This window comes from Magnolia sinica, chromosome 12 (assembly GCF_029962835.1).
Source record: "Magnolia sinica isolate HGM2019 chromosome 12, MsV1, whole genome shotgun sequence".
Taxonomy (NCBI): Eukaryota; Viridiplantae; Streptophyta; class Magnoliopsida; order Magnoliales; family Magnoliaceae; genus Magnolia; species Magnolia sinica.
The window spans coordinates 75,396,038-75,409,492 of NC_080584.1; the positions used below are offsets into that span (position 1 = coordinate 75,396,038).

General features: G+C 39.9%; 1 protein-coding gene across 1 annotated transcript in view; it reads right to left on the reverse strand.

Moving 5' to 3' along the window:
- Positions 1-4,505, reverse strand: part of LOC131220263 (protein SIEVE ELEMENT OCCLUSION B-like) — a 49,424-nt gene extending 44,919 nt beyond the window's left edge. Inside the window, exons 1-4 of the mRNA XM_058215215.1 lie at positions 4,398-4,505; positions 3,814-4,259; positions 3,144-3,212; positions 2,989-3,048 (exon numbers count right to left, since the gene is read on the reverse strand). Of these exons, the coding sequence (XP_058071198.1) occupies positions 2,989-3,048; positions 3,144-3,212; positions 3,814-4,259; positions 4,398-4,505 (683 nt within the window). The remainder of the gene's footprint in view (positions 1-2,988; positions 3,049-3,143; positions 3,213-3,813; positions 4,260-4,397) is intronic.
- Between the last annotated feature and the right edge of the window lie 8,950 nt (positions 4,506-13,455).

The following is a 13,455-nucleotide window of genomic DNA, read 5'->3' on the forward strand; positions in this document are numbered from 1 at the left end:
TACATATTTGATTTACAACTTTTGGTTTATGAGATTGCTAGAAAATCTCTATTGTGGTTTTCACTGAGATAGCCAGAAAATCTTAGCATGGATTTTTAATTATGGTATCCCATTGAAAACATAATTGTAAATTTTTTAAGGTGAACCTTGAAAAACCTTCGTTCATAGTAAAAGCCAATATCACGTGGGTTGTGATTATTGGGAGTGGAGTAGGTGTGGTTGTTTTAGAATAGTTGGTGTACACATCGAACCACTATAATTCTTGGAGTTTGGTGGATGATGATATATGTGATTTATGTGTGGTGAATGTTTATATTTATTTCATGTACTTGTGGTGAATGTTGTAATAGCTAGATTTGTTTTAATTGCTTCTTGTATTAGTTTGAGTTTTTGATCCTCACCGAGTTCAAGAAATCAAGTTGTCCTGCCATAAACTTTAGTTTTTGGTGTAAGGTTGTCCTTTGAACAACGTTTGTATCAACCTCTCAATACTATTGCAATTGAGGTTGTTATTTGTTTATTTGTTTCAGCTATCTACATTTATATTCCGTATTTATTTTTTATTTGGCATAGTCCTATTCACCCCCCCTCCCCTCTAGGACTGAGAGCTCGCCCTTTTCATAAATGAGCCATATTAATTAGATATAATCATAGACATGAATTTGTATATTAAGCTATCTGGAACATTAGTGATGTTAGATCTAATCTGAACCATTTTGACACACACACACACACATTTGGTCTAATCATATGATGACCCATTTCAATCATATCTAAACTTAGGAATCATTTTATACCTTAGATTATAAGATGATGCTCAGACGGATCGAATCCGATTCCCACCATTTGCACTTATTCTGGGATAGATCTAACTAGTTATCCAGAAAATATGGGTGGATTTGACTGTTGAATGGGTCATGAGGATGAAAGGTTAAGATCGTACTTATTATGCTTTAAATTAGATTTTGAAAGCATGGATGGTTTGGATCTAAGTGATCTATTTACCCATTCCAAATTTGGGATTATATGATGTCAATGAATGGAATAGATATGTCCCATATGATAAATGGATCATTTAAAACGAGAGGAATTATGAAAAATAAGGAAACTTGAAAAGTTATAAATTTCAGATCTGAAAAATTCCAGCAAGGTTAGTTTGATCGGTCCAGCAATCATTTCGATTGATCAAAAATAACCTAAATGGTCAAGCAACTAAATTCCAAAAATTAGAATATGTTCAATTAGTCAATAAGGCAATTTGATCAATCGAAGGGTATTTCAACCAATCGAATAAGCAGTTTCAACGATCAAAAGGGACAAAAGTGTATTTTTTTTAATTCATATTTATTTCAACTGATTGAAGTAGATTTTAATACCTTGACCGGTCGAAGGTAGTGTGAACCAATTAGTTTGAATGGTCGAAAATACATTAGAATATTTTCATTTGTTAAGAACTTCGATATTTTATTTATATGATGTAAATTAGTAATAACCATTGATCATCTAGAGATAATGGGATGATCAGAGTACTTTGGTTAATTAAGTGGACTTCACATGGAATGATGAATAATTATGTGTTGTAGGTGAGATTTAAGAGAATTTAAAATTCTACGATTGAATATTCCTTGTGAGTTGTCCCGAGTTAAGAATTTATTAACTAAAGGTGAACTGATCAAATAGGATTAGATAGAAGCAAATAGTGAGCTAATTAAAATATGTAATTAGGTAATTGCTAACCGATTGATCTCGAGGTAACATATCGAAATCCACATTATCATATTTAAGGCGAGTGATCACAATATGTTTCCTCTCTATTGTAAATAAAATAACGTCTCATTATTTTGCTGATTATGATTTCTTGTGTTGAGTGCTTTGTTGAATTTGCTTCTAATTAAAATATCATATACTGCTATATATGTGACAATGGCTTATATGATTAGGTACTTAAAGTATCGAGGGACCTAGGGGACCATCTCTTGATACCCACAATATGTGGAAGCCTACAAAGATAGTGGAAGCCTAGCTTAAAAAGGGGAGATATGGGTTGATAGAATCTAAGTCAAGTGGACTGATTGACCCACTTAATGCATTTACACATTTATCTATCTCATGACATTCATACAATCCTATGTTAATTATGATGTGCATGCACTCACTGGGTCTAGCCAGCTGATGTTCTATTGAAGAAAAAATTGTATAGATTTAATGGACAATAAAACCGTTGCTCAAGTTTTAGGGCAGGATGTTGAACCAGTGGATGATACACAAGGGCAATGACCCTATATTGAAGAAGATGAGTTGAATGTATTAAGTCACTAGCATGTTTAGTTGAAACTTATTTTATTTCCTTAATTATGCTTTTGAACTAATTTTAGTTGAGTAGTTAGAAATTTTTTGAATGTTTTATAGTGGTTATTAGTCAATGTTTTAATAAAGCTCCAAATGGATGGGTTATAGTGCAATGATTAGTTTTTTGTGAGGGTTATAAACATGTGGACTAAATGCCTATAAATTTTCTTAGTAGTTATCATATGTGGATGGCTGGAATAATTGTAAGTGAGATGCTTTGCTAAATGTTTGATATTGTGGACTTAGAGTATATGTAAACTAAGCCTTTGGAAAACAGTATGAACTTATGATTTAAATACACTCCATATACAAGTCATATGCTATGAGTCGGGTATGAGGATGCACATTCTGTATCCACTTTTAGTGCATGACAAATTTACCCTTATAACCTAGCATTATAGGTATTTACATTGAATCAAATAGGCCACCAACACATAAAAATTCATTGAACGTGTATACACACACACACACACACACAAAAGTTTGCTATGTCACATTGGTTTCTGTAACTACACTAAGAATTCGAGTCCAGAGAGAGAAAAGTGAGACATTGAATGTGAAGATCTGTGCATGACCAAAGTGTATATACATATGCATTTTTATTTGTTTACTTTCGTAATTTTTTCCAACTGATATCACCAGAAGTCATGAGCTGTGACATGGCCCAATAAGGGGAGGTGGCTCAGAAATTCGCTGCGCCTTCAACACAAAAAATGATTGATCAAAAGTCAATAATAATAATAATAATAAATCATTGCTACATACCTATGTGTTCATGGCACGAGTCTAATTACATCATCAGCTCATGTATTTTCTTAAACTCGTCGCCAAGATCCTTAACCCCTGTCATCGGGCTGCTGTGCCTGAAATCAACATTAGAAGCTCATCACGTTTTCCACATCATTAACTAAAGAACATGTTCTTTAGAGAGCTTCTTTTAGCTTTAGAAATCCCGGTCTGGCCCAAAATGTTACCAATATGAATAAAGAAACGGAACTTCACTTATTACTGACTATGGACAAGTTTGGATAATTGATTTGATTTATTGATCAAATCAAATCAGTAGTAAGATTCAATTGTAAGATTCAAATTACAAAATTGACAGATTAAAAATCTGGGTATCTAGAGGAAGGTTGGTAAAGGGCTGGAAATCCTTACTCCCAAGATCTTAGGAGGGATTAATTATAGGACGTATAACCAATACTTACTGATTATCTTAGCCTCTTAGTATATTGATTACTGACTTTGTCCTGAACTAAGTGGGCAAGCTGATTGAAAATAGGGACAATCACTCATTCTTAAAATCAGAATTCTCAAGAGTAACAAAGACTCGACCCAAAAAGGCAAATTAAAATTTGGGAAAGGATGTGATAAGTGAAATCTCTCAGAAGAATTTGTAACACACATGATAATGATCGAATGAAAAACCCGTCCTTGGAAGATGATTGCACCACATTAACTTACTCGTGACCCGAGTGTATGAAGTCAGCGATCAGTGAGGCACAATTCATAATGACTTGGATGGTCAAGTAAACTGCTTTGGGGATATCGGTCATGTCCATGGTCATTGCAGTAGTTGCCATTGTATTATATTTTGTGCGAAGCTCCTTTAATTCGAGGATATCCTTGGTCACATCTAGAATTTTCTTTGTGAGGTTGTTGAGTTCGGTGAAACGAGGTTTCAGAGTGTCCATGTCCTCTTGGATGTCAGGCAACTGCTTGAGTAGGGCCACGGATTTTGCGAGAGCATTGACGCTAGCCTGCTGTACAATGAGACAGACCTCCCCATAGTTAACCGCGAAGGCACATAGTGTTAAAACCAGTTTTGCATCCCATGAATAGTTTGAGAGTGAGTTAAACAATGCCAACGTTGTCTCATTCACATCACCACCAGAGAACTTGCATGTTATCTGACATCATACAATATAAAGAAACGCATGCATTAGTGTTAGTGGTGAATGATAGATCGAGAAAAAGATAAATGCATTAAAGGTAATGGTGTATGATAGAGAGCAGAAGAGACATGTATTATGGATTTTTACACTTACCTCGCATGCAATCCTTTTGATGGTCAGAAGTGCTTCAGGCGTTAGGATGCTTGAAGAATGCTCGGTTTTCCCTTCCACGATTTCAATTTGGGCTTGTTGGGACTGCATTGAGATTCAAGGTGTGGATGGTTAGCTCAAACTTTCTCAACAAATTCATATTCCATGCAATGTATTTGCATTAGTTGTATCTGACGAGTGGACCATCCTGGTTTTGTTTCAAAGTGATCTCCATTGTGGGTCCACTTCTGGGAAGATCCCTTATCCATCATATATGAGAATCAAATGTTGGCTATTAAGGTGTTTGTGGTCATTCATCAAACACAAACATAAGACGCATATATTACATTACATAGTAGGATTACGAAGGTAATATTTAAACAATACTTTTCTATACAAAACCATTCATCTTAGATTTGTCAATATCACACAAAGAAGTGTAGTGTTGGGGAACCACGGAAGCATAGAAAGACGAATCAAACAAAGTTCACAAAGTACTGTAGTGCTTGGAACCACAGAGGCACTCAAAGACGAATCAAGCAAAGTTCTACCAATCACACAACCAAGCCCAAACACAAACAATCCAAATTTTATGTGGAAAATTCCTTTTGGAAAAAAATCATGTCACAAAGCAATTAGTATGGACTATAGAAGCAGAAATTACAAGAAATATACCAATTCGAATAAGCCTCGAATCCACTTCACAAGCCAAAGCTATACCCTTGAAACTCTTAGGAACAAATTCTAAAGCCCTAAAACTCTTTTATTTCCTCCCAAATCCCAATTACATTCGATATATATATATATATATATATATATATATATATATATATATATATATATATATATATATATATATATATATATATATATATAGGGAAAAGGTACTATGCGCTCGAGTTGTCAAGACCATGTGTGGGCCCCACCGTGATGCGTTTCGAACATCTACCCCATTAGTTAGATGCACCATTCCATCATGGGCCTAGGTCTCAAAAATCAAGTCAATTCGTGACTTGTGTCAGCCACACCACGTACAGAAGTGGAGAGGGGCCGTGCACCATTAAAACATTCATAATCATTTTTTGGGCCTACCGAGATGTGGTTTGCAAATCCGGCCCATCCATTATGTGTGTCCCACTTGGATGAGGGTTCAGACCAAGTTTCAACAGCATTCAAAACTCGGGTGGGCCCCACCAAGTGCTTTTATATGTTTTTGGCATGTATTCACATGATTTTAGATGGTATGGCCCACCTGAGTTCTATATACGGCTGATCTTTGGCAAATCCCATAATTTAAAGGGGACCCATCAAATGCATGGTGTTGATGGTCGACACGCATCACGGTGGGGCCCACACAGCTTGACCTCACGGGAGCTTATCGTGAGGTCGAGCCCATAGTACCTTTTTCCACACACACACACACACACACACACACACACACACACACATACATATATATACTATGCACTCGACCTCACGATAAGCTCCCGTGAGGTCGAGCTGTGTGGGCCCCACCGTGATGTGTGTCAACTATCAACACCGTGCATTTGATGGGTCCCCTCTAAATTATGGGATATCCCAAAGATCAGCCGTATACGGAACTCAGGTGGGCCATACCATCTAAAATCATGTGAAGACATGCCGAAAACATATAAAAGCACTTGGTGGGGCCCACCTGAGTTTTGAATGCTGATGAAACTTGGTCTGAACCCTCATCCAAGTGGGACACACATAATGGATGGGCTGGATTTGCAAACCACATCTCGGTGGGCCCAAAAAATGATTATGAATGTTTTAATGGTGCACAGCCCCTCCCCACTTCTGTATGTGGTGTGGCCCACACAAGTCATGGATTGACTTGATTTTTGAGACCTAGGCCCACGATGAAATTGTGCATCTGACTGATGGGGTAGATGTTCGAAACGCATCACGGTGAGGCCCACACAGCTCGACCTCATGAGACGGTCTCATCAGCTCGAGCGCATAGTACCTTTCCTCATATATATATATATATATATATATATATGAGAAATGCTCATACACAAGACCATTTAAATTGGTCCAACAAGCTATGCATTAAATGTCAAAATTTCTATTTTCATTCACATGTAATGCACCACATGTGAGAATATGTGATACTGAGTTTTATATAAGTATGTTGAGAATTATGTGTTATAGATCCAACCCGTTTATCAGAAATGGAAAGATAAAGTGGACCCCCTACAACACTGAGTTTTTGTGTTCGTATCCTAGAATACTACTAACCTGTATCATAGAAGTCAGTAGATAATCCCTAGTCATGTGTCTCTGAGTAATTAGCCTATGTGATTTGTGTACCAGCCAGGCTAGCCCTTGCATGGGCTGAGCGTTGTTCTTTTCTTCTTCTTCTTCTTTTTTTTTTTTTTTTTTTTGATTATCTTGCATAGTTCTCTCAAGTGAAAGAAAGATGATTGTAATGAAAAGGATGCAGATGATACTGGAAAATAAATAATAACAACAAGGAAGAAAGAAGCACGTAAGTCATCCTTACAACAATAGGGTTGTAACGCTGCAAGATGTCCTCCACAACATCGAGAGGGGTCCCACATCGATGTTGTGGCTGTCAAGTTTATGCGTGGCTTGGATCTTCGTCATGAACACATTGTTAACCAAAGATGAAAACAATTGGTGCTCTTCCTTGATCAGTTGCAGCTCCTGGAACGCCATCGTTTGTATGAAGATAGGAGAAGGAAAGGAATCAGAAATCAAGAAAGTCTGGGGTGGGGAAAGCCCTTGCATGCCAAGGTGCTTATATAGGCAAAATGAGTGCGGATCGATAGTCTGCCATAGCTTCTCATTGGTCCACCTCATCGACGATGATACTAGGATAGAAAACACGCCAATTTTCTCTCTCCCCTGATGGATTGCATACTATACAACCCAACTTTTATTGCGTGGATTTTCTCTAGGCCCCACAATGATTGATGTTCTAGATCGATACCGTTCAGATCATGAGCTCAAAAATAAGGTACATCCAAACCTCAAGTGGCCCACGCCATAGAAAGCAACTAAGATTGAACAAACACTGTTGAAACCTTTCTAGGGTCCCCTGTGAGGTTTATTTTCTATCATATCTCTACGTGAGGTCACACAGACTTTGATGGAGGGAAAATACAAATATCAGCTTGATCAGAGTCTTCTGTGGTCCCAAGAAGTTTTCATTAGTAGGCATGCAATTTTCGCTGTTTCTGCAGTGTGGCCCACTTGAGCCTAAGATCTGCTTTATTTTATTATCTCATTACCTAAAATGGTATGGAAAAATAGATGGACGGTGTGGATCTGATACATACGTCCGGATGAGGCTCACAGAAGTTCCACATGTCAACACGTTTTTTTTTCTCTTCGCCTGGAATGTGCCGCACCACACGGGAAGCAAAGGAATTTCGGGCTTTACAATTACGTATTTCTTAGAATCAGACTGTCCTTTCATTTATTTGAGAGCATTCTAGGATACGAGCACAAAAACAAGGCAAATGGAAAGATAAGGTGGACCCCCTACCAGAAAAAGAAGTACGAATTAATCCTATCCTTGAAAACTTCTTGGACTTTTCAGCGAATGTGAACGAATGGCTGTAGTAGTGTACCTCGCGCTAGGTCACATTCCTAAATGACAGCTATGTGGGTGGAAACTTTATAAGAACCAACCCCTTCCTCTACGCTGGTTCATGTTAATCTTATATGTAGTCTAAAAATCATGATAATTCAATATTTAGGTGGGCCAAACCAAAAGAAAAAGTTGGGATGGGCGGAAACTATTAGTCTTTTTTTTTCTTTTTTCTTGGGAAGGCCCTCTAATGAGCTTTATATGCCATCCAATCATTAATTATTTGAATTTCCTAATGAGAATGAAAGAATCACCAAAAATCGCTGCATTCCAGAACTCCAGTGGGCCATGCCATTCAATTTAAGAAGTTTATGGTATTATTTCATGCGGTAGCCCACATGAGAGCTCAATAAGACTAATTACTGGAATCAAGGCCAAACAAGGTAATATGCCGTATGGACGCGGTAGATTTCCGACAAGTTGGGTAGTTTCTACCATTCCAGAGTAACCACGGTAGAGACCTGGTCACCCTCGTGGTCCCATTCAGAGTAGGTTACGTGTCATCCGAGCATATTTGCATGGTGGTTTCAAAGATTCGCAGAGATTGTGTGAAAAGGATTTCTTGATAACAGGGATGGAATGCATATAGCAATGCCACGTAGTTGTGAATAAGGTCGAACATAAAGTAGGGGTTGCTGGACAGATGGCAGGAGGAGCATAAAGTGGTGGTACTGAACAGTTATAGCAACAATGAGGACGTAAGAAGTATTTAAATGGCTGGATTAAGGTTATAAATAAGAAAATATTGGACAAGAAAATTTAAGAAAATTTTATCTCGTAGCAATTGAATCAAACTAAATATTATCTTTTAATTATCAGTCAATTACATTATGTAGTGTAATTATTCTACTTCTCAGTTCCTCAATCAAACAGCCAGGATCACGCTCATTAAGCATATCCTCTCAAGTATTCCAATTCACACCGTTGCATCGATTGAAACCCCCGGGAAAACACTGTCTTTACTGGAAAGAGGTTTTGCCAACTTCTTTTGGGGGTGGTCAGATGGCGAAAACAAATTTCACTGGGCCGGCAGGAAGCATATTGCGTCCCCTTCAATGGAAGGTGGTCTAAACATCAAGGCCTTGAAGGAGGTCTCGGAGGCCCTAAGAATGAAGCGGGACTGGTCTATTTTTTACGGCTACAAATCCAGCCTATGGGCGAGATTTATGTGCTCGAAATACGTGGTCAATCACTGTGAGACCCGACCCGAGTTCGCAGGTGTGCATATGTGTGTATGAGTATGCATTCCATCCATCTTAATCCCGCGATCCTATCGGTCGAATCCCGGCGACCCGTAACTCTTAAATAGTGTTTGTGGTCATCCATGAGCCCAGTCGTGAAGACCCGACTCGGATCGAGTTGAGACCTATGCTATTGTGACCGCATCGTCGCCGCGGTTCTAATGATGCGTCTTGTGTGTCCATCCGATGTGTGGATCATAAGTTATGTGCATCTCATTTGTAGCCTTTGAGCATGATCATGTGGCCCACCTAATGTGGATGGCACATTTTTCAAGGTGGCCACCCTCTTTTGTGCAAATTCCAACACACACTACCCATACACTACCTAAACCCCCAAATCCTACACCACCCACCACCCACACACTACCCATCCCTACTCTAGCCTAGCAACATAGTTTATATCACCATAGGCTATGATGATTTTTCTCTTATCTAGGAGAGAGAGTGATGATTACTTTTCCTCTCTCTTTTCTAGCAAATTTTCTTACTCTCCCTCTCATTTCTCTCTACTCTTCTCTCTTTCTTTCTCTCTTAGAAAAAATTTCAGCCCAATTTTTCCTCTTCTCCAGCCCCTTCTCCCTCAAATCCCCTCCCATCTAACCTTCAATAATCCATCTCACCCATTGAAACATATCCCTTGGAGCATAAAGAGAAGATTGATGTAACTTTGGAGTGGGATCCACTAAGGTGGGTGATTATAATTGCTGATCTTCTTTTCTACCTTTTGATCTTATTTTTCTTTCTAGATGGATCATATGGGACCCACCAATCCGTGGTGGGGATCCCATTTGATCCCTTGGATGCGGCCCTTTGGCCCATCCTACATGCATGTCATGATCTATGATGGGGTCATTCTCCATGAACCCCATCATGATGTATTTAATGATCCACTCCATCATAAGGTCATCTAGACCCTAAGGATCATATTGGGATGACATCCCAATCATCCATAGCAATTATAGATCATGCATGTACTGATTTTATGTTGCATGTACAATCAATGTAGTTATATGGGTATGATTCACTCTTGGGAGGGCCCACTAGTAGCGGGGCCCTACCCCCATGGCCGGATTGCTCTCTTTCTTTCTTCTCTTTTCTCTAATGTATGGATGATAATGTGTGTGTGGCCCATTTATAGTGGGCCTTGAATGTCCCAAAATAATTAAAAATAAAAATCTAGCAAGGTGGGATGCTCTTACCACCTAACTCCATGATCATTGGATACCTTAATCAATGCATGCAAGTGTCCTAGTCCTAGTATGTGATCTGGACTTATGTGGGGCCCACTGAGGAAGGCCACACACCCTTTTTATGGCTGAGATTATTGAGATATAAGCTGATGTGTCCAGCCATGTATTGCTGTCCAAAAACCTGGACTATTGCATGGACTGTCATGTTCAATCTTTGGCATGGATTTTTGGATCATGATTGTCATTATTTTCTTTATAATTATGGGGTGTAATGAGAAGGTGTGGACCCCACCGTGAGGTGTGATGGTTCATACCTCAGATGGCCCATGAAATGGTACCCAAAAAGGAGGCCCATAGGAGTGGGCGGTCCACTTTGTTGGGCTGTCCAGCCCACATGTATGGAGGGAAAACATACACTTCAACTTGGTTTCTCTGAGGGATGGGCCACTTTTATGGACCACACCTTACTTTATTTTATGAAGAAAATACTAAACCTCCATTTTCCCCTCTTGGATGAAGGTTGAGCCCACCTTATTGGGTAAACAATGCATGGACAACAACATCTCTTCCTGGACAGATTGAAATTCCTAATTTAATTAAAATATTTATGAGTATCCAAAAATCATAAAATTTTGCAGAGAGGTGGTTCACTCATGGTAGGACCCACCTACAAAATTTTGGGGCCAATGGACACCTGTACATACCATGGTGGTGGCTGGACCGGCCCATTACAATATGGTGTCCAGATCAGTCCGATTTTCTGGACAGTCTGTTTTATTTAAATAAATTAAAATATTTTTAAGTGTTCAAAAATTCTAAAATTTTGTGAGGGTGTGACCCACCTATATAAGTGTCACTCTGCAAAATTTTAGGCCCAACGGACAATCGATCTGACTGTCGTGCGGCCTATAAATTTGGGTCAGTTTAGGCCAAATACCCAGGCCCATATGGGACGCCCCATGTAGGCTACCTGCTGGACTTTGGTTTAGCAGTGTGGCCCACCTACTCCCTTCTGTAGTATAATTTAACCCTATGTGGTGGGGCTCTCTGACTTGATAGCTGGACCACTTGGGCTGATGTCCTAATCAAATGAAACAATTACTGGACTCCAATAAGCCCATAAACCTGTTGGGTTAAAAAAATCCAGCAACTTATTATAATTATGATTAGCCTTTGGGCTGAAATTTTGAGGAGTGGGACCTACCACATTGTGAAGATCTTAAGAGAATAATTTATGCCTTTGGTTCCTTAAATGTTGGGCTTGATAAATGCACTTTTGAGGCCCACCACAGTTGAATTTAATCGGGTCCATGAATGTAGCTGGTTGTTGAACTCTTTAGGCCCAATTGGGCTAGAACTTTCCAGATAGGCCCATTAAACTCTTAGGCCATTTTTACCATACTATTATGTTGGGTTAGTGGGCCGGATTACATAAGTAGATGGGCCCTTGGTTGCCCACCAAATCAACTTTAATACTTGGGCCAGGTTGTAGGCCTAACTTACTTGACTAAGAGCATGACATTTGCCAATGTGGTTTAAGCAATGGGCTGCCCACTAGGCCACCACAATATATGGGATTAGTGGCCTTTATGTTGGGCCCTAACCTTTCCCCTATAGGCCTATAGCGGTATATATGGGTTGGGCTATGTGTGTTTCCCTTGGACCCATGTTGTAGATAAGCCTTGGGCCGCCTTTCTGAAGCCCAACATGAGTATTTGTGATATGATTATGGCTGCTCGTTTCTTATTTCTGATGTTGCGTGGGCCTTGGGCCTTGATCCATGATCAATTAGAGATGGGCTAACTCTTGGGGACCAATTGTGGTTGGATGTCTACATTGGTGGCCCTAAGGTAGGCCTATGGGCTTCTATAGGTGGTTAAAGGCCCACCACAGACCCTTACTAGGCCCGTTTCATCTATTTAGGCCTATATCATTAGTCTTGTGGTCCTTAGTCTAGGTCATTAGTCTCATGGGCTACCCCAGGTATATGGGCCCCCACTAGAGGTTGTATTCCTTATGAGGAATTGATTAAGTACCTAGACCCTTCATAGTTAGGTAGAGAATTCATCTTCACCTTATCGGCGCCCCTATTCATCTTCATGGGCCACTCCCATATGCATCATATGCATGCTTGGTTGAGGTATGATTGGTCATGGCTGTGTCATTGTGTAGGACATGTTGCTATCTCCCCAAGAGATGGATGCTTGGAATTGATGCATGGGTGATTGTGTGATTCATGCATCTGACATTGCATAGCTTGTGGATATCCGCATTTACTTCATCAGGGCCTTACCTCCACAGGGGTATTCGTGGATGGCCATATGTCTGGACACCGAAAATATTAATTGAGCATACCGGGTGCATAGGATGCCCATGGGTGAAATTCTCAAAACTTCCATGGCACCAAAGATCTGCTCCAACGCCGTGACCGAGTGGAATACATGAGCGCACGAGGGCCTTATACCGTTAGGCCGCGACTCCCACTGTCGTGTAGTCGGTTGGATAGGGGTGTGGCCTTACCTGCCTAGTGTGAGGAGGCATTGCTAGGCTGAGTCTGACCAGCTCGTAAATGGGTCCACTACCTTCAGGCCTTGTTGGTGATTGGTTGTCCACAGGAGGGTAGTGAGGTCTCTTACGCTCATTTGACTGTGCGGGGTCTGCAGAGCGGCAGTCATTCAGCAGTGTAATGGACCCCGGTGATTTTCTTATGATTGAAAATGTACTTGACTTATGGTTTGGATATGAGCACTGACATTACTTGCATCGCATTAGCATTGGCTGTACAAGCCCCCCTTCATACATTGCCTTGGTATGGCACCCATTACTTATTGCATCGCATTCATGGTAAGCCTTGGTAAGACTAGTGATATGTTCATTGATTATGCTTCTCTCCTTATACCTCCTATTATTCTTCTGTGCACCATTGTCACACACTTACACCACCCTATAAGCTTCTATAAGCTTATGCACGATTGATGTGTGCAGGA